This window comes from Acomys russatus, chromosome 16 (assembly GCF_903995435.1).
Source record: "Acomys russatus chromosome 16, mAcoRus1.1, whole genome shotgun sequence".
In the NCBI taxonomy this organism is placed as follows: domain Eukaryota; kingdom Metazoa; phylum Chordata; class Mammalia; order Rodentia; family Muridae; genus Acomys; species Acomys russatus.
The window spans coordinates 16,240,331-16,265,269 of record NC_067152.1 but is presented as its reverse complement, the minus strand read 5'-3'; the positions used below and the strand labels follow the sequence as shown (position 1 = coordinate 16,265,269).

At 43.5% G+C, this 24,939-nt stretch overlaps 1 protein-coding gene across 1 annotated transcript in view; it reads left to right on the top strand.

Moving 5' to 3' along the window:
* Positions 1-24,939, top strand: part of Ankfn1 (ankyrin repeat and fibronectin type III domain containing 1) — a 387,857-nt gene that overhangs the window by 326,505 nt on the left and 36,413 nt on the right. The window contains exons 11-15 of the mRNA XM_051158275.1: positions 3,960-4,059; positions 4,460-4,592; positions 5,098-5,214; positions 13,852-14,067; positions 22,915-23,081. Of these exons, the coding sequence (XP_051014232.1) occupies positions 3,960-4,059; positions 4,460-4,592; positions 5,098-5,214; positions 13,852-14,067; positions 22,915-23,081 (733 nt within the window). The remainder of the gene's footprint in view (positions 1-3,959; positions 4,060-4,459; positions 4,593-5,097; positions 5,215-13,851; positions 14,068-22,914; positions 23,082-24,939) is intronic.

The following is a 24,939-nucleotide window of genomic DNA, read 5'->3' as shown; positions in this document are numbered from 1 at the left end:
CTCTGAGTCCTAGTTCTTGCATTTAGAGTTTTCAGAAGAGCATTATACTTAGACCCGTCACAGCGTCTTCATCAGAAAATTGGGCTAATTTGCAGTGTTGTTATGAACAGGAAATGAGGCCACAGACTCACACGCCCAGCACAGTGGAAACCCCTCACAAACTCTAGCTCATCTTCAGTCGAGTGAAGAATAGCGCGCCACTCTCCATCCACAGCGATTGCGCGGCATATCTTAGCATTAAAGCATGGGCGGTGACTTCATTGGACTTAGCTGGGTGGGGTACTCACCACTACCCAGCAGACTGCAGTGCAGAAGCAATAGGAAAGCGGCTCCACTCCCCCCCCACCCCCGAAGACTGTCCAATCAGTACCAAAACTTTTCAAGTCCTTTCAATATGGAAGTTTATGCCCTTCAGTTTCGGAACTTCATTTTCTTACGTTATTAATTTCTTCCACTACCAGAACACCCCTTTCCTCACTTCTTTCCTACTAGAATTCTTGTAAGCTAGAAGTTGAAATCTCCTAAGCTAGTCCTTTTGTTTTCTTCCTCCACCCTTGTTTTTGTTTGTTTGTTTGTTTGTTTGCTTTTAAGATAAGGTCAGCATATATCCCTAGTTGATTCACTATGCTGACCAGGCTGGCCTTAAACTTGCAGTGATCCTCCTGCCTCTACCTCTTCAGTGCTGGGATTTCAGCTGCGCACCACTATGCCTTGCCCAATTCCTTCAGTTTTCTTTAATGCTTCCCTCCACTTTCTACCCTGATATCTTTTTGCTCCACTTTCTCAAAAATTTACCATTTTCATTTTCTAAGACTTCTATTGGATTTTTATGTTTCTGATAACATTCTCTGTTCTCAATGTTCCTTTGTTCTATTATTAAAAAATAAATAATCCCCACCATCTATGAGTTCAGCATCTTGTCTCTCGGACTGTTAATGACAAGCTAGCTCTATTTTGTTCCATTTTGTATTTCCTCCCTTCAGGCTTGCTCTTTTCCCCTAGTTTTGGCCTTTGTGTTTCCTGGTGAGTATATTTCTTAAATGCCTAATGAGCAAGCCTTCATTGTTTGTTCAGATTTAAAAGGATAGAGATCAATAGGCACCGGGGACAGAACAAAGAGCTTTATTCACAGGCTCCACTGTCAGGTGAACTGCTGTCATGTTTTCATTGGGAAATCACCAATGTCGTAATCTGTGAGTGTATTCTCTGGTGAAATTACCCAAAGGAATTCCTTCTAGGATCCTGCCTAGAAAGTATAACTTCCGGTATGTGTGTTCTGAGAACATAATGGGTAAATATTATACATGAAGCCTTTCGCTTAATCTACCAGTCTTAATAACTGGCAGCATCACCACCATCATCCTATTTCCAGTTGTCCCCGGGGTCTTCCTGTCTCCTACCCCAGAGGCTTTGCTTTCGTGGGTCACTGGTTTTTGCCTGTTTGTTTTACTTCCCAGAGAATAAGCCACTACCTTTCACCTAGGGTAGGAAAAGGGTCTTTTGTTTGGCTGTGCAGTAGGGGAAATAGAAGTCTGATTTTTTAAAGATTTCAGAAACTCCTGATGTTAGCTGCATTTGTGCCCCTTCCCTCTGCTAGCAGCCGTGGAGCCTGTGGGGTGAACTAGGTTACTTCTCAGTGGCTCACTGGGAGTTTAGGCGCCATCTTTCTCAGGTCTATTAAGTCCGCCTGTCCACCTGCTTTCTGCTACCAAACCTCACTTTCTGTGTCTCCTGCCCCATCGATTTGCCTTTATAGAATCCATCTCCTTCATGCCTGTTCCGATTTTAGTAAGGCTTAGACAGAGAAGCAAGCAATGACTAGGTTGGCTCCCCATCTTGAACAGCAGCATCATTCGCCAACAGCCAAACTCATGTTCAAATCACAAATTATTTTACCTTTGTCTCCCAGGAGCAACCACCACTAACATGACTCTGAAGCTGATGAAAAGGCACGTGTCAGCTAATGACTCCTGTAGGATTACAATGCAGATCCCCACTGGGTGGAACTCAGCCATGGGTCATCATCTCTCTGTAACAGCTGTGATACGGCCTCTGTTCTCAACCCCAGGAACATGCCTACCAAACTTCAGTGATGACGCCAGCAACCTTGGCTTCCCTTCACTACACAGAGTAGGGTAGGCGACGGCAGTGACCCATCATCTTGCCCAACTCCATGGAGCATCACTTGCAGAGACCATTTACAGATGTCTGGGGAATTTTACTGCAGCTCTTGGGGAAAGCTCCAGGTTATAAACAGGAAAGGAAATGTGAACGATAGTCACACGACTGCACCTACAGGGAACCACATACAGCAGCTCCCCCCAAACGGCTTATGCAGTCTCTTTGGATACTGGCTTTGTTATTTGAGGCAATCCATTTTATATCTTGGTCCCAGTCCCTTCATCTAAATAATGAAGGTAACATTTAGACATATCCCTACAGATATATATTTTTGGTTTTTTTGTTTTTTCCTGTCTTTTAAAATGTTTTGAAATGAAATAGCATTACATCACTCCCTCCTCCCTTTAGCTCCTCTCTGCTAGCCTTTCTTGATATCTTCCCATGTCCCCTCCTCAAGTTAACACTGCTTTTAGTTACATAAATACATATGTGTGTGTGCACATGTATGCACAAGTATATATAAATACAACCTGCTGAATCCAATTTGTTGGTGATATGTATACACTGTTAATTAAGGCTGATCACTGTACATTGGACAATCAATAAGGGGACTCTTCCCTGGGAGAGGCTAATTATTCTTTTCCCAGCAGTCAATAGTTTCTTGTAGATCTTTCTCTAGGGGTGGGACCTCAAGAAATTTCCCCTTTCCCATGTTAACATGTTCATTGATGTTGTCACTGTTCCCTTTTTGTCTATGTAGCCATTTCTAAGATAGACTGGTCCAAAACAGACTTCCTAGTATTCTGGGTCTTACACTCTTTCTGCCTCATCTTCTATGATGTTCCGTGAGCAGGAGCTGTGCTATGGATGTATCAGTCGAGGCTGGACCCTCCAGGCCTACAGATAGTCTCATAGGTGAACACACCTACTAGGAGAAGCTGCCCTAGAAGGCTAATTGTGGCTATATGAAGTGGTGGGATGAGTTAAGGGAATTTTTTCCTTCACTTTTTTCCCCTTTTTTTCTACTCTCCAACTCTTCTGTAAGCTGTTCATATTAATCCTATAAGGAAACAATTTAACTGGATATATAAACTAATATAGGAACTTTGGAAGCATTGAGAAGTGGTGGCTATTAAAAAGCTGGCTGGCGAAGGGGGGAGGGGAAGGAATTGGCTCCATTTCTTTTCATCTTACTGGATAATATAGCACTTACCCTGAGAGGATAAACAAAAGTCCTGGAGTAGTTTCCCTCAGTCATAAGTAAATGTTGCTCACCCCCAACATTGTGAAGAACTGTTCACTGAATGAGTCAACTACTGGGTTATTAGTTACTTTTCCACAGTGTTGACAAAACACTAGGCAGAAAACGACTTAAAAGAGGAAGGGTTTGTTGAATCTTATCGTTTCACACCACCAGTGAGGAGAGCATGGTGAAGTGCTCCTACCATGGAAGCATGGTGCACAGCTAAGAGAACAGAATGGACAATGCACCAGTGGGCACACCTCCCTCCCCCGACGCAAGGGCCAAACCCCAGCAATCTACCTTCACCAGCCAGGCCTTACCTCCCAAAGTCTCCAGACCTCCAACACTCTCACCAACTCCATTAACTAGAAACCAAACATTCAGAGCATGAGCCTATGAGGGGCATTTCCAAGTCAGGCCATAGTAACTGGCACCTCAATAAACACAAGTTTCTAAAGAAACTGTACGTTGGACCCCTGTATGAAACTGGTAAGTAACACCACAAGGATAAAGGAAGGCCAAGAGGTAGGAAGAAAACACGAGAATGTTGATCCATCAGATGGAATTTGCACGGCATCTTCTTTCTACATTGCAGAAAGTTCAAAGTTGCAAACCACGGGCCGAAAGCAGTCGGTGTCAAGGAGCCTAAAGCACCTATTTCATTCCTCAAACAAGTTTGTGAAGACCTTGAAACGGTGGGTCCTAAACACTTTGTCTAGGAAGTCTAAATGTCTCAGGAATAAACTAACTTGAGTTCTAAGTGGAACTTTTTATTAGAGGAATGAATTCTCCTGAGAATTTGGTCAAGATACAAATCTCTAAGTTCTAACCAGTAAATTTGTGATACATGGCAAAAATGTTTCTAGATGTAGTTTCAATTCAGCTTACAAAATGTCTAAAACTACTTTTATGTGTATATATAATTATATACATATATTTAATCGTATATGTATATATAAAACAATATATTTAATTAAATACATATATGTGATATATATATATATATATATATAATTTCCTAAGACTCAAGTTTGGTAAAGTAAATAGTTGAAGATTTCTCTTTTCTTTCTCTTTTCTTTCTCTTTTTCTTTGCAGAGGACTCTACATAGCCGTCATATTTTATTATAAAGACAATATGTTAGTCACAAATGAAGATCAAATACCAATTGTCGAAATAGACGACTCTCACACCAGCTCTATTACACAAGATTTTCTGTGGTTCACGAAGGTACACTGAGTTCTCATTTCATTTTTTCCCCTACTTTGCACCCGGGTTAACACACATAAATCTCTGAAACTTTAGTTGAGGGGGTCTCTCACGATCAAAGTTTGGGGATGGGAGTAAATTATCTCAAAGATCCCTTCCAGCCCCAGTATGGCCCATGCTGTTATTGTTTTGTTTTTTTTTTTAAAGGCCAAAGTAGTGTCTCCACTACATTTTCAAAGCAAAGAAGCGTGCATCCTGTCAGATTGTGTCTCCACTGTTCAGAGTTATGGGATCATTTGGCAAAGACTAAAATGTAGATCTGACTGTTTCATTAGCATTCAGATCTTTTTCCAATTGGACAGAGATCAAAAAGTTGTTTCGTGTGTATCTGAAAATGGACTGGAGAACAAATATCGGGGAGGGGGCAGGGGGGGTCAGGTTTCCTTCTCCATGCTTTGCTTTGATGCCACAACCTAAATCACTCACTGGCTCGGAGGATGATGTGACCTCGTGACTTCTTTTGCAGCTGTCTTGTATGTGGGAAGACATCAGGTGGCTAAGGCAAAGCGTGCCTATCTCCATGTCCTCATCCACAGTGTTGCAAACTCGCCAGAAGATGCTCGCTGCCACAGCCCAGCTACAGGTGAGGGACCGGGCTTGGGCTCTGGAAAGTGTCTTCAAACTTGAAGTACTCATATACCAATCCTACCTGAAAAGGAGAAGGGGGCTCCCTTCTCTTTCAGATCTCTGGCCACAGGAAGGTTTCTTGGACAAGTTGATCTCTGTGCCTACTCATGGCGCACTTCGGTATGGAATCCTAAACCAAGAGTTCTCCATCTGATAATAGTCAACACAGGGTTTCTCCAAGGGCTCATTGTCATCACCTGTAGAACAAGGGACTTTGGCCAGCGACTGGAGGAGCCATGCTCTTCTGTTGGAGGGTGTGGAAGGGAGCAGAGAGCAGCAGGGGTTTAGGGCAGCTTCCGGCTGTGCTGTTTCTGAAAAGCCTGTGTATGTTATGAAGCTGGGGGCCTTAAAAGAACCTTGAGCCTCCATCAGGGATGTGACCGTACTTACAGAGCTGTCTCTTAAAATCTCTAGAAATTTAGTGAGCTAGCAGGCCCACACCAACCATGGTATGAAGAAGAGTTCCTAAAAATCCTCCAGCTCCACCCCTAGCTACAATTGCAAAAAAAAAATTCCTCCTTTTGAATCTCTGCGATAATAACAACTCATAACAATAACCATGTCGCCAGGAAAGGCTACATTTACCCCTCCTGCCCCTTGCTACACTCCAATGCACAGCTTTAGCTGCCTCCTCTCTCATCGTCTTCACCGATCTTAGCAGTGTTCTTCATTACAACTCACTCGTGAATGAGAATCTCCCCCTACGACTTGAAATGAAGTTCATCGACCTAGACCATCAGGTCAGGGCTACATTCAGAGCACCCCTGTCATCACTAAGCCACCCATCTTCCAAACTGTTTTTTTTTTCCTTTAAGACAAAGAACATATCTGAGAAATTCAGCCCCTTTACTAGCCCACAGTCCAGCTGGGATATGCCTGAACATAGTAGGACCCACCACAGAATTTCAAGCAAAAATTTTTGTCATGTGTCTATTGGGGTCTTGAAACACTTCCGTGTGCTGTCGGCAAGCTGAGAAGGACAGGATGTGGCTAGCCAGTATAGTCAGATGCTGAGAGAGTCCATGATGGTCAGTGTGACCCCGAGCACAACACTCTTGGATTTCCTCACTCCCCAATGCGAACTTCTGATCCCACCATCTTTTGAGACTATTTCCCTCTTTATCAAGCTGAGATTCCTTGGTACATGACAATCACTCCTTGATTTTTCTCTAGAAAAAAGTATGTAAGCCCCAACCAACTCAACATGTCTACACTAAAGTAATTTCTCCTGGGTTTCTGAAAAACAAAATAAACAAACAAACCATACACATAAAGAAGACTGATTCTTTTTTCTACAATGCACACAACCACAGTTCTCACCTGGGACACTATCTGGTGATCCCGCTGCATTTCTGTAGCAACTTGCTTTCTCGTGCTATAAAGAACTGTTTAAGGTAACTTCCTCATTCTCCCACGTTCCCTTCTATTCCCCACATGCTCCATCCTGACAACAGGTGATGATCTCACTAGTTCTCTTAAGAGATGGAAGCGGTTTTCCACCACTAGATTTTCAAAACCTGCCCAGGCCTCGGTCTTTTCTCCCCTGTTCCTACAATTCATAGGGCCTCAGCCTTCCAACCAAAGATGCTCTGAACCTCATCTCCTCCGTCCTCATTTTCAAACACTTATCTCAGTGGCCCATAGCCACCTATAACTCCAGGTGCAGCTGAACCCATCACCTCTGCTTCCCATGGGCGCTGCATTTGTGTGCGCAAACTCTCACATGGACACATATATGTGGTTAACAATAATAAAGAATAGTTTTCCATTTATTTATTTATTCTCTTTACATTCTGATCGAAGCACCCCTCTCCTCTTCTCCCAGTCCCACCCTCACACCTTCTTCTCCCCATATCCACTTCTGCTTCTCTAAGGAGAAGGGGAGCCCCCCCCCCACCATGAGTACCAACCCACCCTGGCATATCAGGTCACAGCAAGACTAAGTATATCCTCTCCCACTGAGGCCAGACAAGACAGTCCAGTGGAGGGGGGGAGGCATGGTTAGGGTTCCAAAGGCAGGCAAAAGAGTCTGAGATGACCCCTGCTCCAATTGTTAGGGGACCCATATTATGACCAAGCTTACAGAATTTTAAAAAAAAAGCCAGGCATGGAGATGTACACCTGTAATCCCAGCACTTAAGGAGGCAGAGGTGGGCAGATCTCTGTGAGTTCAAGGCCAGCCTGATCTACAAAGTAAGTCCAGGCCAGCCAAGGCTACACAGAGAAACCCTGTCTTGAAAAACAAAAAACAAACAAAACTTAGCTTTAAGTGACCCTCATGCCTAAAGTGCCCTCACACACCCCTTCAGCTCCCAAATACTCACTTTCCACTTGTCACACTAACTCTCCTGAAAGACTTACTTGTGCCCCTCTTCTCCACTTCCCCCATCAGCTCTACTAGCATGCCTATAACACTGTGCTGTCAGAACACCAGTCAGCAGTACAAGCTGATCTGTGGGGCTCTTCATCTGCAAGATGGAGCTGAAAGTGTGGGAGTTCCAGGAGGTTTGGGGGGAGGGTAGAAGGGAAGGTGGGGTTACAATCAAGTAGTATTTCTGAGAAACAACCTAAAGAAACTTCAGGAAGAAAGAGGGATCAAAATTCCAGTATTGGCAGGAGGAGGAAAGAGAGAGTGAGCGTTTCTTTTCTTGTTCTAAATAAATATCCACTTTTACACCTAATTTTGTGTTCTTTAAGAGAATCCCCGGTTGTGTAACAGGTCCATGTGCGACTTTTCTCCATCCCTGCCAATGTCTTCACCATCACTAAATCCAAAGGACACTTGTGAGTGGAGACTGACACCTCGCAGAATTTGAGCCGCCTGGCCCCGCTCTGCTTTTTGAAACTGGCACATTCTTTGGCTTCCGTAATGCCACCCTCTCCTGATTTTCTCAGGCTTTCTAGTCTGCCTTTGTCAGTCTCTTCTGCTAACTTGCTCGCCATTTTCTGTTTAGAATCCTCTTCTTTGCCTTGCTAATTCCTACATGCCCTTTAGGTCTCAGCTTAACGTTTATACTTTATCAGAGAGCCTTTCTCTGAGCTCCCAATTAGGTCAGTCTCTCCCACAGTACCTTGTAGCCTTCATTGAGAACACATGATTACCTCATTGTCTTTCTTCTGCCCTTTTCCAGCAGTTTGCAGACTCGGCCTTCCGGCTTGCTCCTCTATGCATGCTCTGAATCACATCTGTCTTCTATCTTTACTTTAGAACACTCGTCTCAGACTGGAGTGATAGCCCTAGTGGCCTGCTTAGTCTGTGAGAGCCTGAGTTCAAAGGTTGTTTGTCTGTCCTGGCTATCACCATAACGTTAATGTCTGACACATGGTAGAATCTCATTCTAGGTCTTGTGTAACTAAGAGTGTTTGTCAGTCCAACCCCATATACCCCAAAAGTCTCACTTGAGGGAAATCTATCTAGTCAAAGGGACAAGAAGCCACAGAAGCAACTCTCAGAAAGCTACTACCAAGATCCCTCTGCCAGCCATCACAGTAACCAGAGACAGCCTCATAATTCCCAATAAAACGCCCATGCTCCCAGTGCCCTCCACAGAGCCCGAGCCCTGCTCCATGTTCTCCCCTCCATCACACTGCTGCCTGCTTAACCAGCACGTTCTATCTTCATCTGTCTTATGTTCTTCACATAATGCTCTCTAGAATGAAAATGTCTGAGAATACCTTTTTTAAAAGAGGAAAGTAAGGTGGAGAAAAATTTTTCAAGCGAATAAGTGGAAAATAGCATTTTCGGTTACTTTACTAATCAAAGTTTATTTGACAATGTTCTTGAGGAAATTATAAATGAACGGCATCAAATATCCTTAAACCCCATTGGCTTGCCTGAAGCATATGGTATTTCATTCCCCTCTTCTTTCCAGCCTTACTGCAATAGACTTACTACTGACTTACATCAGAAGTTTCCCAAAACTACGACTTCTCTTCCACTCTGAACATTCTCCAACCCACTCCCTGCATTTCTGCCAGAGCGACCAATCTAGAAGGTGCAGGCCATGGCATTCCCGATCTTAGACTCCCTCAACAGTGGCCCAGATATTTTGTCATAGAACACAGGGCCTTAATGACAATTTGGCTCATCAATATCCACAGCACACTGGTTTAATGACTTACCCTCTGTCATAGTACATGCCAACTGTTGTGCAAGTTACTCCTTGTTTTCTTATTTATTCCGCGCAGTAAGCTCCCCTCTGAATATATAACAATGTTACGGAACCAACTGCTTTCATTTATTTAACAGGCTAGATTAAGTGCTTCCCAAACTTTATCTCATCCACTCTTTTAATGAGAATTTAGTATTACACAATTTAATGAGAATTTAGTATTACTGATATTCATTTAACAAAAGATAAATCTGAGGTTTAGAAGTGTCAATTTATGCCCAAGGTCACACAAATAGGAAGTAGCAGACTGTGGATTCAAGACTGTATGTGAGCAGCTCCCACTGCTTTAGCATATTACTGTGTGATAATTTACACACTGAAGAAGTTTACATACATCACAGTATAAAGAAAGGAGTGGAACTCTAATCTGCATTATTTGAACCCCATTTAGAAGTAGCTTTAGCTGGACGTGGCACACATTTCTTTTTTTTAAAGCCAGCACTTGAGAGGCAGAGGAAGGCAGATTTCTGAGTTCCCTTGTCTACAGAGAGCTCTAGGACAGCTAGGGCTACAAAGAGAAATCCTGTCTTAAAAGGGGGGAGGGCGGGTAGGTGTAGCTTTATATTTTATTTGAAAAGAAAGTGAAGTGTTGCTTAATTAAAATTATCTAAGCAAAAAGTATCAATATTTTGGATGAGAAAAAATCAAGATGAAAAAGTCTCTAAGTGAGCAAGCCTCCACAATGCTCACTCTCTCTGGAGAATCTCAGGATGACTCCTTCCTAGGAGGCTTCCCCCTCCAAACTGAGAGCAATCTACAATACTTCTCCTGAAAAGGCAGTGCAGGTTGTTTTACATTAGACAGTCCTCCTCCACAGTTCTTAACGAGCACCAATGGGACAACAACAGTTGATACTGTTCTTTCTTATTTTTTTCAAGCAGAAAAAAAAAATCCCAATTTTTACTTTTTTTGGTCCCTTCTGGACTTTCTTAACTCTTCATGGCATCTCAAACTGAACATGGTCCTAAGGATGTGCCTCCATGCTACTGCCGATTGCTAGTCATGGAGGTCTTCTGGCTGTGACCTAGATGTACTCCTGCTAACCATCATATGGGTCTCCTTCGGGGTCAACAACAGGAGCATCAGGATCCAGAGCTGCCTAATGCAGCACGAGAGCTATTACCATGATCTGTTTCTCCTTTAGGCCCAAAGGAGCCACTCCCCCCTTCCCACAAAGCATTTTTAAATGGAGAAAGAATACCAGGACAACTTTTAGTCCTTTCTTAATCAACCTATCAGAAACTTAGGCAGCTGGATATGGTAGCATACTTGCTTAATCACAGCACTAAGGAGGCAGTTGTAGGCCTGCCTCTAAGTTCAAGACCAGCTTGGTCTATGTAGCAAGTTCTAGGCCAGCAAGAGCTACATAGTGAGACTTCGAAAGAGAGAAAGAAAGAAAGAAAGAAAGAAAGAAAGAAAGAAGAGGAGGAAGAGGAGGACAGAGGGACAGAGGGAGGGAGGGAGAGAGAGAGGGAGGGACGGATGACGGTAAGCCATCAAGAGTTGGTTTTATTCATAACTATGGCACTCCGGTGTTATTGCATTGTGAACTATGTGTGACGTGTTAAAGAAAAGGAGTGGTAATTCAACTTTCATTGAGTTCTTCCCATGCACCGGGCAGAGGACCTCGAGACATAGATGGAAGGACCCATGCCTCTGAACAGGTGCTTCAGTCACATGTAGTACAGGCAGACACATACTAAGAACTTTGCACACGAGATGGTAGGAAAATACCCAAGAGGATGGTGGATCCCACCTGAGATAATGCGGACAGCTTTCATCACTCCGACATACCTGAAAGGAACAATTTAAAGATCATTGTTCTCATTCTAGAGCCCGCAGCCAGGCATTATGCAGAGAGAGAAAGAGATCTTAGAACACTCAGCTCTAAATGGAAAGACTCCACCAAATCCCTCCCCTTAGAGCCCAGTGACCCCCTTGGAAGAGGAAACAAAAAATAAGAGCCAGAGGGGCTAGAGGATACCAAAAATGCAAGGTCCTATAAATGGCCATGAGTAAAGCTCATATGGACTCACAGAGACTGAGGCAGCCCGCACAGGGCCTGCATGGATCTGCACCAGGTCCTCTCCATATATGCTATGGCTTCCGGTTTTTTTTTAATGAGATTTTTTAAATGTACAAACAAGTGAGTCTCTAACTCTTATGTGTTTTCTTGGGCTCTTTTTCTGCTATTGGTTTATCTTTTCCAACATAGATGGGATTTTTTTTTTTGTTTTATCTTTCTATATATTATTTTGTTATATTTTTTAAAATCAATAAATGAGTAATAAATAATAAATAAATAAAAAAGATCGTTCTGCCCCCACAGTTTCAGAGGTGTGAGCCCAGTTCAGCTGATCTGCTGCTTGACGCCTGAGGCAAGACAGAATGGCATGGCAGTGTGCACGTGCAAAGGGGCTGTCTGTCTCAGAGTGGCCAGAAAACACAAAACACCTGAGCGGCTAGGGACACGATACACCCTTCAGAGGCATGCTTTCAGCTCCTGCTTTCCCCACCAGGCCTCCTTTCCTAGTTTTCATCACCTCCAGAAACGGTTTCAAATTATGAATCTCTCGACGGAAGAATCCACTGCTTAGATCAGAGTCATCATGATTCAGTCACCCCACAATGAGCCTGTTGGGGGCTATTCCATGTTCAAACCTTAACCAAGTTTAAAAAAAACAGTCTTCCCAGAGAATGTGGAACTGGGATGGATCTAGAAACTATAACTGGAGACCAGGAAGAGATTCCAACTACAGCAGATTTGTAAAATCCCATTTTCAACAGGGTAGCAGGCTTGACAGTTTGTGGAACACATTTTCCCGTGTTGCTTGATTTAATCTCCTGAGCACTCTGTGAGGTAAGGATTAGCCAAAGTGATGCCTAAACTGTAAGGATCTTTCATTTAGGATGGTGACGCTCAGGACTAGAGAGAGTAAACAGCCTAATAGTTAGTGAATGGTGACCAGCCCTGAAACTCAACACCTGTGTGAGTGAAGCCTTAACAGCTGTGGCGTGCCAAAACCAACTCATCACTGGCTAGGAAACCCAACTGCTAAGTATTCAGAAATTTTGAAGGCTTATTGTTATGCCCAAGGTACCTTGGAGTGGAGTACACTATGGAGACTGTCACTTATTGCAAACCAGCCACCCCACTCCTTGTCCTTTTGTTTGTTTTGGTATGGCAGTTTGCCAGCAAAACACTGCTTATTTAGTAAAATAGTTATAATAGAACTGTAGGGCTGTGTGGATGTGGACTAAGAATTTACCAAAGAGGCTTTATTTTTAATGACATGTAAGTAATTGTTAGAGAAGACAAATCAGAATAATTAGGCTGCTTAAAAAATAAATTTTGTCAGTAATTATTTATGAAACTCCTTAGACATTCTGTGTCTAATCTTCATGAAGAAACATACAAGGCTTAAAACACAGTTCCTATCTATGAGGAAATAGTCCGTGGTCTGACATTTGAAAATTGGCCAGCTGGCTCATTTAATTTTAGGTCAATCTTGTCATTTTTTACAAATTCCAGGTCTACATCAGCTCCCACATTAACACGTCATCACATCTTCTACATGTGTGTTCACCCAACACACACACACACACACACACACACACACACACACACACACACACTAGCTAGTTAGGAACTCTGCAGTGGCTTATCTGGGGCTTGATCCTAATCATCTAGAACTCTTGTCTAAAGACGGTCACCCCCCTTGAGATTTGCACAGTTCCTGTTTAGTTTAATAACCCACCCTCAGCACTTCGTATTTTATGTAGCACCCTCCTTTTCCCACTTTTCTAAAAGTATTGTCCACCTCTGTTGACAAAGTCTATCAGCAATTTCAACAAAGCTTCCAGTAGGCAGAACACCCTGAGATGCAGATAAGTCAAACCAGGCCAATCCTGATTAAAGAGCCTGGCAGGTACTGCGCAGTCGTCTGGGGACCTCTGTACAATGTGCTGCATTGTCAATTCACATCTTCATTTTAAACAACCCCACCTCATGCTAGCTTGCTGGAGATCTCTTGAAAACTCCACAAGTAGCATACTTGAAATGTCAGACATTTTTCTTTAAAACATCTGGGATTCTCTTCAAGTGCTGGTCTCTGAGGCTTACGTGCTGGTGTGCCTCTGTGGGCAAAAGATATTTACAGATATTGAATTTGCTTAAAAAATATAACATCTGTGCCTCTCACTATAATCTTTTCAGGCTCACAGTGAAGAGTTTTCTTTGAGCTCTCTGTTAAGCACATTTCTGTAATGCCACCTACGCTAGGTCTAAGTTTGAAAAAAAAAAAAAAAAAAAAAGCAAACAGCTCCTCAGAAATCCGGCAGTTGTTCAGTGTCTTTTGTTGTGGTTTTCCTGCTCTGTTTTACAATATCAACTGAGCTACCAGCAATCTGTTGCTTTCTAGAACTTACTTGGAACGCACAACTTGGGAAGACTCTACTATGAACCCATTAAAGATCGTCATGGCAACATCCTCATCGTCACCATCAGAGAAGTGGAGATGCTTTATTCTTTTTTTAATGGCAAATGGATGCAGATCTCAAAACTGCAAAGCCAGAGGAAGTCTCTGTCAACACCCGAGGAGCCAACAGCCTTAGATATTTTACTAATAACCATCCAGGTATGTAGGATTTTTTTCAGCTTCCTGATCTTTGTGATTCTGATATGTTTATGGCAGCTCCAGTACAACATACCAAGAGCTGGTCACATAAGTGGTGATGCAGTAGAGTCTTGAGATGTGCCACTGATCAAATTCTACACATAGGAATGATGCTTGGCTTATGGTCACTGATATTGGTCTGCATAGAGAACTGATCCAGCAATCCTAAGAGTGGACACTCTGAAAATGGCCTGACGATTATACTGGTAACTTTCACATCACTATGACCAGATATCACCCAGAGAAACAATACAAGGGGGAAGGTTTATTTTGGCTCACAATTTAAGAGTGCCATAGTCCATCACAACAAGAAATGCATGGCACACTGACTCGGCTATGGTGAAAGGAGCCTGAAGCAACAGCTGTTCATATTGTCACAGATCAGGAAACCATGAGTAGATGGAACTAGGGCTTAGGTGAGACCCTCCTGTAGCTACTTCCACCAGCCAGGTCCTGTCTCCTGAAGGTGCCGTAGCCCTCCGAGATTCTACCAGTTGGGGGAATAAGCAATCAAAATATGAAATTTAGGAGGTACAATTCAGATTCAAACCTTAACACTGATGAACCAGTGAGGAGAACTGAGGCAATCAAGTAGGGAGTCTGCAGGGATGTCACACACATTAACTCAGTACCAGGATGGAGTGTGACAGTACAGGCCCACACATATATATCTACTCTTGCTTGTTATTCATAACACTCTCTTAGGACAGCAAGGTAAAACTAAATACATTTTAAGAATGAGCTAATTGGGGCTCAAAGAAGTTAAGGGCAGCACACAGAGGTTGACTGGGGGAGGCTAATGAAGCTTTGGCCTCATTAAGCCCTTCATTTGCACAAGCCTTTTTTAAGGCCCACAGCGCCCCAGCAATTAACATTTAAAAGTTCGTAATTTTTTGTAGCATTCCTTTATTGGAGAGAGGGGGTGTGCCACAGTGTACATGTGGAGGTCAAAGGGCAATTTTCAAGGAGCAGCTGTCTCCTTCTAGCTTGTGCATCCCAGGATCAAACTCAGGTCATGAGGCTGGAAGGTGAGCACCTTTACCTGCTCAGCCATCTGCCCAGCCCTATATTCTTTTTCTGAAAGAAAGGACCAGAAACTGCATTAGCCTCCGGGTGCTACAAGGCACAGAATGTGGCCCTAGACACAACAGCAACAAAGTGCCAAAACTCAGAGTTCAGCTCATACGCCTGATGCAGGGAGGCTCCCTCCTTCAGCTGTCAATCACATGCTGTGGTATTACGGGGAGACTGGAGAGTAAAAACTAACTTAGGGTTTTAGTGAAGGGTGAGAGATAAGAGCTCCCACTAATCATCAGAATCTAAACCAGAATTCACAGTCTCATATCTGACATGGACTTCAAGCTGCTTCGTTTTCTTTCTTTCTTTTTTCTTTTTAAAAAAAACCCACTGATTGTATAGAACTCACCAATTAGGTAGAAAAGCTGTGGAAAACATCTGCACTGGAGGTGGGAGTGCATCTACAAATGAGTCCGTTCTGACCAGCCAGGAAGGAAGAGCCCTGTTCCACACAGACAAACCCAACCTCAGCCACAGGAGCTATTCATGTTCACCTCAAATACCTTATTCACTTTCACTCCTAAGAGGTGTCGAGTGCAAGAATGAGCCTGGTTCACTACTTGTCCTCATCCAAACCATCACAAAGTCCAACACGACAAAGGCAATTTAAGCGGTCAAGGCCAATAGCTCTGGATTTGGGTTCATGGGAAATTGACAGAGTGTACGTGCATGTGTGAAGAGGGTGGGGGCAGGGAACACAGACACACTCATGGCTCCTCTCTTCACCTTTTATAAGCAAGTGCTAAAAGAAACATTTAAGAAATCATAATAAATTTAGTTTTACAGGGTGACTAATACACTAATCCCCTATAGGGATAAACTGGGGTCTGGGCTACCTTTGCTCCTAGAAACACAGGCCCCAGCATGATATAATACCTGGTTTCTCCGAGACTTATTACATTAAAAATGTGTTACAGGTGCAGAAAAATTCCAATCTGCTGAAAGCTTGTTAGAGAAGGAGACCAAAAATAGAGGCGGGATCAGGTTTCCACACAGATCCAAGTGGAAAATTCCCCCCCACTGACTGGAGCATTCCTGCTTGATGTCATTCCCACCCACCCCCTCCCTTCTCCCCCCCCCACCTTTTCTCTCTCACCTCCCATGCAGGTCTTATGCTGGACAGGAAACAGAGAATAATACTCTTAGGGTTAGTAGGCAAACACTGAAGACTGGAGACGCAATTCTATCAGGAGTTGGCTTCACCAACTCAACACGATGGCTGAGCTAGACCTTGATGGCCCAAAGATGGCTGGACACGTCCCAAGGGCAAGCCACACTCTCTTCTCTGAAAGAGGCTAGGGATATAAGGCATCCCAGGGGAAGTTTTGGCTTCTTCCTGGCACCTCACAACACACTCTAGGGTATCCCTTTGAAACTAGGGTGACTGGGTAACATTCCTATTCCAGGCCCATCAGCTGTGCAGCCAGAGGGAGTTATTCTTCAACCCCTTGTCTCCTTTTCTGCAGAAAAACTCTACCTTGCAGGACTCTGACAAAGATGAGGTGAACTAGCATATAAACATCAGGACAGTAATGAGCACAATAAATGTTCATGATTTTTTTTTTATCACATCTCCATTTAAGATAACACAAGCAATCCTAGGTTCCCCTCAGATCACTTCCAATCCAGCTCCTCTGCTTTCCTGGGGAGACCTCTGCTACTGGTCATCCCTTGAGGCATTTTACCATCTCATCTACACTTTCATAACAAGTAAGAAACACCATGCAAAAAGTATATAATTCACAACTGGATATACAAAACAGGTGAGGGCTTCAACAAAATCTTATCCCACAATTTACTAATCCCTGGGGCCCCTGGGAAACTCCAACATCCAACTCCTCGAATTCCCATCCTTCTCAAGTCCCAGGCTTCCCAAAATGGCAAAATAATTCTGTGTCCAGGCCACATATGAAGATATACATTTCAAGGAAATAATGTGCCAATGTCATATTATCCAAAACATGAGAGAAGATGGAAGACCCACATCCCGGTACCCAGCTTGGAGCCCTTCCCATCCCACAGAGTGAATTGCTACGTGCACTCTGTCTCCTTTCTTCACAGGCTTTCCTAAGGAAACTCGACCACCTTTGCTTTCTGCTTCCTTTCTTTAGGTCACTGCTAGGTGCCCAGTGCGTATTACCTCTTCCATAATGATAAAGGACATGAAGCTTCTTTCTGGAATAATTAAAAGGGTCTGAATGTTAGAACTGACAGCTGCACAGCATTCTCAATATGTTCAACACCAATGAGTCGAGCGCTTTATGAAGATGAAGTTTTTGAGTTATGCCTCAATTTAAAAGAAGAAATGGCAGACGTAATAGAGATGACACTAGTTTACAGCCATCCTTCCATAGGAAGGGGGCAGCCCCCAGTCAGCCCCGGGCCACCTGGTATACAAACATGCTTCCATGGTCAAACATTTTCCACTTTTTAAAAGGAAATGTGGAATTTAGAGTAAAATTCCTTTATTTCTAAAAAGCCCCCCCCCAAAAAAAGCAATTCAGAAAATTTAGATACTTTCTGGTCAATTGGTCCTAGACCCAGGGCCACCATTAGCCACTCCTTTGTGACCCCTGCCCTCCTACACAATTGGCTTCCATGCCTTGCCCGGCAAAATAAAAGTCCTATGCTTACTGGAAAAGCAGTTGCCTAGTGTTCCTTTAGCAGGCTCTTATGACAACTGACCAATGAGGATGGACTGGGTGGAGGATTCTCAGACCCCATATCAGCAAGACTCAGGCCCAGACCTAACCCACCCCTGCTTTTCACAACCTTGTTTTTTCAACATCAGCTAGGTGCCGGGCCCTCTTTTAGGAGCTGTAGGAAAATCAAGTGAGTAAGTCAAGGTCCTTGCTCTCAAGGAGTTCAGCCAAGGGAAGGAGACAGACTTGTAAACAAATCAAAGTAATAGAAGGCAGGATTAAACCAGACCCTGATAGCAGTACAAACAGTGTACTATGGGAGCACACACAAAGCAGCTATTAATTCTGCCTGCAAAGATCAGGCATTGCAGAAGAGGTGGCATTGGGCTGAGCTATGAGGGGAAACTAAGTTTATCAGATGGAGAAAAAAAGAGCCGGGGGGGGGGGGGGTGGGGGGGGGAGGATTAACTGAGAGAATTCACAGCACAGAGAAAAGGCAGGAGTGGCAAGGGCAGCGACAGCACCCCCTGAGTTCACACAGGCCTCACACAATCTTCATATGGACGTTATTAAGCTGATTAGGAAAAACTGGCTCAGCGCTTTCTCCCTCACACCGGAACATGAGTTCCACAGAGGAAAAGATAAATCTTGTTCAGCTACCTCAGCGCCCTCAACAACCTTGCCAAATCCCTGACATGTAGGTGTGGTGCGCTGTGTAAAAGAGGTAGGCCTGGTAGTGCAAGGTTACTGTGACTGAGGCAGGAGGATCCCAAGTGCAAGACAAGTCTGGGTTATAGTGAGTTCAAAGCCAGCCTCATCAAGTTACTGAGCCTGTGTCTAGAAACACAAGTAAAAGAGAAGGCTAAGGATGCAGTTCAATGCCCCAGCCTGAGGCTCCATCCTCAGCACCACATAAGCAAAACACATAGGCAGCAGTTGGGACCATTCTGGGGAAGAAAAGGTAATTCATTGTGTCTAGAGACAGGGGACACAAAGGGACAGGAATGATGAAAGGGAGGGCCTGGAAATGCAGATTAGAGGTTAACCCAGGTGACAGGCACTCAGTTCGCTCTTAGAGGCCTTTCTAGTACTTTAGATTATGTGAATGAGACAGCTTTCTCTTCCCATTCATTTTTCAGGCTCCAAAAACATTCTGACTAATAAAGGATAAATGACTATGTAAAGACACAAAAATACATAGTAAGTGCTCGGTAACATTCTTTTTAAAAATTGAATGAAAGAGCGAATTACTCCATCCCAAAGTGGTGTTGGTTTTTATGTAACCACAGTATGTTCCTAACTCACTTTTGACCCGTGGTCAGTTCTGACCCCCACATGTTTTTCTCTAACACCCTTACCCATCCTATATTTGTACCCTTGGGTTTGAGTCTTTACAAGCACATTTTCTTATTACATTTCAACCCTAATTATGATAGGCGTATTTTTTCCAACGCGCTGGGTCATTCATAGCTTTATTGCTATTTTCCAGAAAATCCAAACCACATCAAATTTTGGACCCACAAATTTGATACACACATTCTTGATTTGCTTTGTCCAGGATGTCAATAAATGAGCTGAAAATGCTGGCCCTTTGGGCCAGCCCCTACTGGGCTATCACTCAATCTGTCCAATATTCCCATATCATCTTCATTATCCACAAATATTCAACACAGTCATCCGGCTTGTTAAAGCAATGTGGTCAGGAGTCTGCTTTTGTCCTGGTTAGCTCACGAAGTGCACTACAGTGAAGGCTTCACGCTGCTCTGTGGACCCCTGTTTTGTTGCTATTGGAAATGAAAAGTGTCTATTTGACTTTCTCTTCGCAAACCCATAGTGACTGCTCTTCGGTGCCTCGGGATTGCCTAACTAGCTGCAAATTGATTGTGTGGTGGTTCCTTCCAATCCCCCCCTCCCAAGATCAATAATTTGAAGGTCTTTAATTGCCAGAGATGTCCTGTGTTGTCCCTACTTCTCTTGCAAAGACAGGCATATTTGTCCTTCCCTGGTCTTTGGGGACTTTTTCAGTTCTCCATGAGGTCTCAAAGATAATGACCTGGGTCCACAGCCACATCTGCCTGTACCCCTAGGGTCTATGTCACCAACTCTGCTGATCTGAACACTTCCATTTTTCCTTCTCACATTAACCATTTACCATCCTTTGATGTTGTTACTTTCCCAAAACAATAACCTTGACCGTACTCTACTAGTCAACTACTTCCCTGTAATTTGTTTGGAATTAGATGTAGGAGAAACACTACTAAATTCAGGCTCACCATCCTTGCATCAATAATAATCTTTTTTCATCATATCAAGTTTTTTCCATTTTTTTTTTGCCAAGTGCCTTTTGAAAGTTATTTTAGACTTTGTATTTTTATGTATGTGTTGATGCGCCTGTCTCTCAGTCCTTAGCTTGTCCCTGTTCTCTTATTCTGTTTAGAGCACTGACCTCCACATTGTACACTAATATACACGCAAATATTCCTGTCACAAAGCAGTTAAAAGAAAAGCAACCTTATCACTATTTTTGTTGTCTAGTTCCAGAAGAAGACAAAAAGGCTGGGTGTAGTTCAGTGTCAGAGCACTTGAGTGTGAGTGGGGGAGAGGAAAGGGAGCAGATCTGGACTTAACTTCTGGTGGTGCAAAAAGAAAAACAGAAAAGGGAAAATGTCTCAGCCAAGTTCATTCAGTGGCTCTGTTCCCCTGTTACAAAACTGAAGCCGGTCCAGCGAGATGGGTCGTTCACTCTCCTGCCTTTCTTGGTCTCCACGGAGGAGGCATCTCAGCATGTGCTCCCTTTAGGGTGGGACAGCCCAAGGGTGATGGACAGGACAGAGGGTATGATACCGAGAACACTGCAGACAGTGGTCCTCAGAGGACTCATTCTATCAGAGAGAATACATCCAGGAAGCCACCTTCCTCTTCTGTAGAGGTTCAAGTGTCTGCGCTGGTCTTAATTCTTACATTTAGTGGTAAAAGCTGGTTCCCTCGATTTTCCTCTCCTAAAATTCAATTTGTGTTTCTTAACATTGTTTTTAGTTGAAAAGCCATAATTATAACCATTAGCTGAGTACAAAGTGATGCTTTCATATGTGTGTGCATTGTAAAATAGTTAAATCTGATTAGCATAGCTATCATCTCATTGACTTGTCATTTTTTGTGGAGATACATTTTAAACTTACTCTTAAGTATCCCGCTCTTCCTGAAAGCCAGCCTAGAAGCAGCCTACAGAAACCTTCCCCTATGATCATGTACCTGACTCGTCGCTTTTCACCTTTTCCCCAAACTCTATTGTCCAAAGGCTTATATGGCAGCTGAGTCTGCTAGCACAGGGAGTGGGGCCTGGGAGAACATCAGTCATGTGGTACCTGAGTTTCTACAGCTGTACAGAGAGGTAAAAGTCATAACCCACGAAGTCCACTGAGAACTGGTTGCAGTAAACGAAATCCGGTTCAGCCAAACCCTTGTTCTCACCTTGGCGTGCCCTGCCATACTAACAAATTCATTCAGCCTGTGGGACATTTTCATATGACAGTGTAATGCAAATTCAATGCAAAATCATTCAATGTCTTAATCTTGTAAAAAAAAAAAAAAGGAAAGGAAAGAAGTTTTTAAAGCTTATTAATAAGGGGAGCCAATCAACTCAGTCAAAGTCATTGACCATTGAGGATCCAGACACATTAGGATGGTGAATGATTAAAGAGCATAAGATGACAACAACCATTTCCCACCACACATACACCATCATATTCTTTGACCTCAAGATCTTTAATTTCTATCCTTGTTCTGTTCTCTTTAGTGACTTTTTTAGTTCTATAGAGTCCACTCATGACTCAAGAACAAGCAAGCAAACACATCTAAGTACAACCAGGCCTACACACCACATCAATGCAAACCTTGAACCAAAGCATCTCCCCAGATGTATGAAAAGCAGGTGTCAACGGCCTTGAACTCTGGGCCCTTCCTCCCCGTACTGGGATAGGCCTGTCTCGTCGATAAGCATCAGATCCACAGGAGAGATGGGTTCAAGTTGGATTTTGCCCCGCCCCTTCACTTCTTCCAGACAGGGTTTCTTTCTGTAGCCCTGGCCGTCCTATGATTAAAGGTGTATGCTGCCACCTTGCCCTTCCTTCATATTGGTCTTTCATGAATGTAGTGACCCATGTTTGTTCTTTTTGTGCCTCACTAAATAAACTAAGAAGTACACACGAAAAAAAAAAAAGAGAGCATAAGATGAACAAGGTGTTTGTAAGGGCGTTACTTGCGTGTCAACACTTCAAAGGCTGGGAAGACCGGGGCATACAAAGATTTGGAATGCTTTTCTTCAACTTGTTTTCTTCATAATGACACTGGGAAAGTCAAATATGAAAAGTGGCATCAGCTACCATACAGTGGGGTTTAAAGTAGCAACCAAAGGAAGAAATGCTCGGCTCATTCTTTCTTCGCTCTTGGAATTAGTGTGCAATTACAAATGCAACATAACTAAAAATGGTTTTAAAAAGTTAAGCGAACCACTTAGTGCTCATATTTCTAATTTTTTGAAATAAAGAATAAAAATTTTTTAAACCACTTACTACTTAAATTCTATTGTGAATCGTTTTATTTAAAGTGGACTTTTCTACCTAAATTATCCTAAAAGTAAGAGTAATGTGTGTTGTCAGCATTTACACAGATGAATGTTTATTTTTCCACAGCTAAACTATAACCCCCCCCAAGGACAGATGTTGTGAATTCTATCTTTATTTAGTATCTGCCTCCCCTAGCAGCAACCTATTCCCTATCATAACCCACAAACTTACCCTTGGCACAGAAATCTGAGAAAGAGAAACATTCAAGACATATATTAAAGACTGATTACCTGATTTGGAGAAGGAACTTTCCTGCAGCTGAGACTGGCTGTAACCTCAGTACCCCACCTCCACCGCCCCTCTACTCACGGAGGAACCTGAGGTTTGCTACCTCATCGGGTGCAGCTCCTTTCACTCATAACAGCCACCCCCCCACCCCCCCACCCCCCTCCTGGAAGACCGGGTTTAGAGAGAGCCCTGTGGGATGACTGTCTGCTTTCGGTTTGTCTCACGTTGCCCTCCAGGATCTTCTCTCCTATCACAAGAGGAGTCATCAGCGTCTCCCTCCTGGACTGTATCTGGGGTACCTAAAGCTATGTAGCTCTGTGGATCAGATCAAAGTGCTCGTAACCCAAAAGTTACCCAACATTCTCTGCCATGTGAAGATCCGTGAAAACAATAACATCTCCAAGTAAGTGGTCCAGAGTCGGGATTTTCCTTCATCTCGTGTGTCCAAAGGCAAGCACTACCTGTTACCAGTGTAGTGTCCCTGGAGAGACAGATTCCTGGCACCTAGGATAAGGTCAGCTGGAGTAGCACAGCTATTAAAGGAAGATGCTGCTTCTCCGCTGTGCCCGCTGCCTCACTCAGGGCGCTTTATGAACAAAGGCTTACCTTGGCATACCACTGCCCCGTCATCCTTCCTCGCCACTGGAAATACTCTGTGTTTTTTCATATCACAGGTGAGGATGGCATCTGGTGGAGCTAATGCTTCTCCCTGAGCAAAGGAGCCCCGTCCACTTTGATTCTACCCACTCCTAACTCTGTCTCTCTACTTTTAGGACCTTACATGCTTCCTACATGGCTGACAATTCTCTAGGGAAGAACAGAAGTAACAAGGCCCAAACTTTCGAAATGTCATCTATGGTTTGGCATTTGGTGAATCAGTTTTGTTAGTTTTGAGACAGTTGCCTCGTCTTGGTAATCAGTCTCAACTTTATAACTAACCCTAATAGTAGGCCTCTCATTTATCGACTGTAGTGACCTGAATTGTGTTCAGCATGAAAATAAAGAAAAAGGAGGAATACATAATAAAAGGAAAAAGTCTTCAGATTTCTTTAGGCATCAAAGAATGCAAACTAGATTCTCAAATTCTTTACAAATATGGATTTGCTTAACAAACACAAATTTTGGTGCTTTGAAATTTGGTGCCTGCAGTGGCGAGACTTTAGTAACTTACTGTCTCACAGGGTTGCATGAGCACTGCTGGTGACAACGGAGAAGGCGAGTGAGGTGGAAGAGATGTGGTCATCTCTTGCAGTACTCACTGGCCACCATTCTCCCTCCTTCCCCTTATCAAGTGCACCCGGACTTTAAGTCTGCCCTCTGGTGGTCATTTCAACAACCAATACTTGGTATCTTCGAGTCTTTTCCAGATGACCACAAGGCTCCGCTGTGAGTTGACTGGACAATGGTCATTTGCATCTGTGTCTGGGTTTGTGTCGTAGAGTCTTAGCTGCCATCTTTTAGTAATTATGTGGACACATTTTTCCCTTTCCAAGGTCCCAAGATTCACTAGTGCAAAAGGCCGCACCCGCCTTCGTTCTGCGGGTTGCATCCATCCCGCCATATTCAGAGCCCACACTCACTAGCGAGTGGCAGTGAGGCACGTGCTGGGGACTTTCTAATTTGGTTCCATACCTCATTTTAGCAAGGTTGCCCTTTGGGGTCCATGTATATCAGGGTAGTCATAAGTAAGCTTCTCGTGTAGTTGTGGATCAGTGATGAGAAAAAGGACCTCATTCCCAAGCAGGCTCTTAAGGATTTCCATTATTCGTGAAGCGAAAAGTATGCCCAAATTGCAATTTTTTTCTCTCTCTCTCTTATTGGAACAAATGATAGATTTTTCCATAGTCTTGTCCAGTATGAGGCTTGAAATGAAACAGATCTCTTAAAAACAGAAACTTTTCTAAGAGGCGGGTTTGAGAGCGGTGGGGGTCAGTTGATTGACTTGTTTGTTTGTCTTCCTTTTTTCCCCCCTAATGAACCTCCTCCAGCACAGTCAATTTAGTTTTCTGACCCAGACACTGGAGCCCCGGCTGAGATGAACCTTTGGTGAGAGCCTTCCACAAGGAACAGGAGGGCTTTCCTCTACTCCCTAGCCGGCTCTTGAGAGCCCATTACTGCTCCCTGCAGAGCCAGGAGGAGAAAGTGGGCCAACTGAATGTGTTTAGAGACTTGCGCAAATTACCTGTGGAAACAATATTGCCGGCTGCCCGAGAGGCATTTACCTTGATCTTTTCAAGGCCCTTTTGAAGAGTCACTTTTGG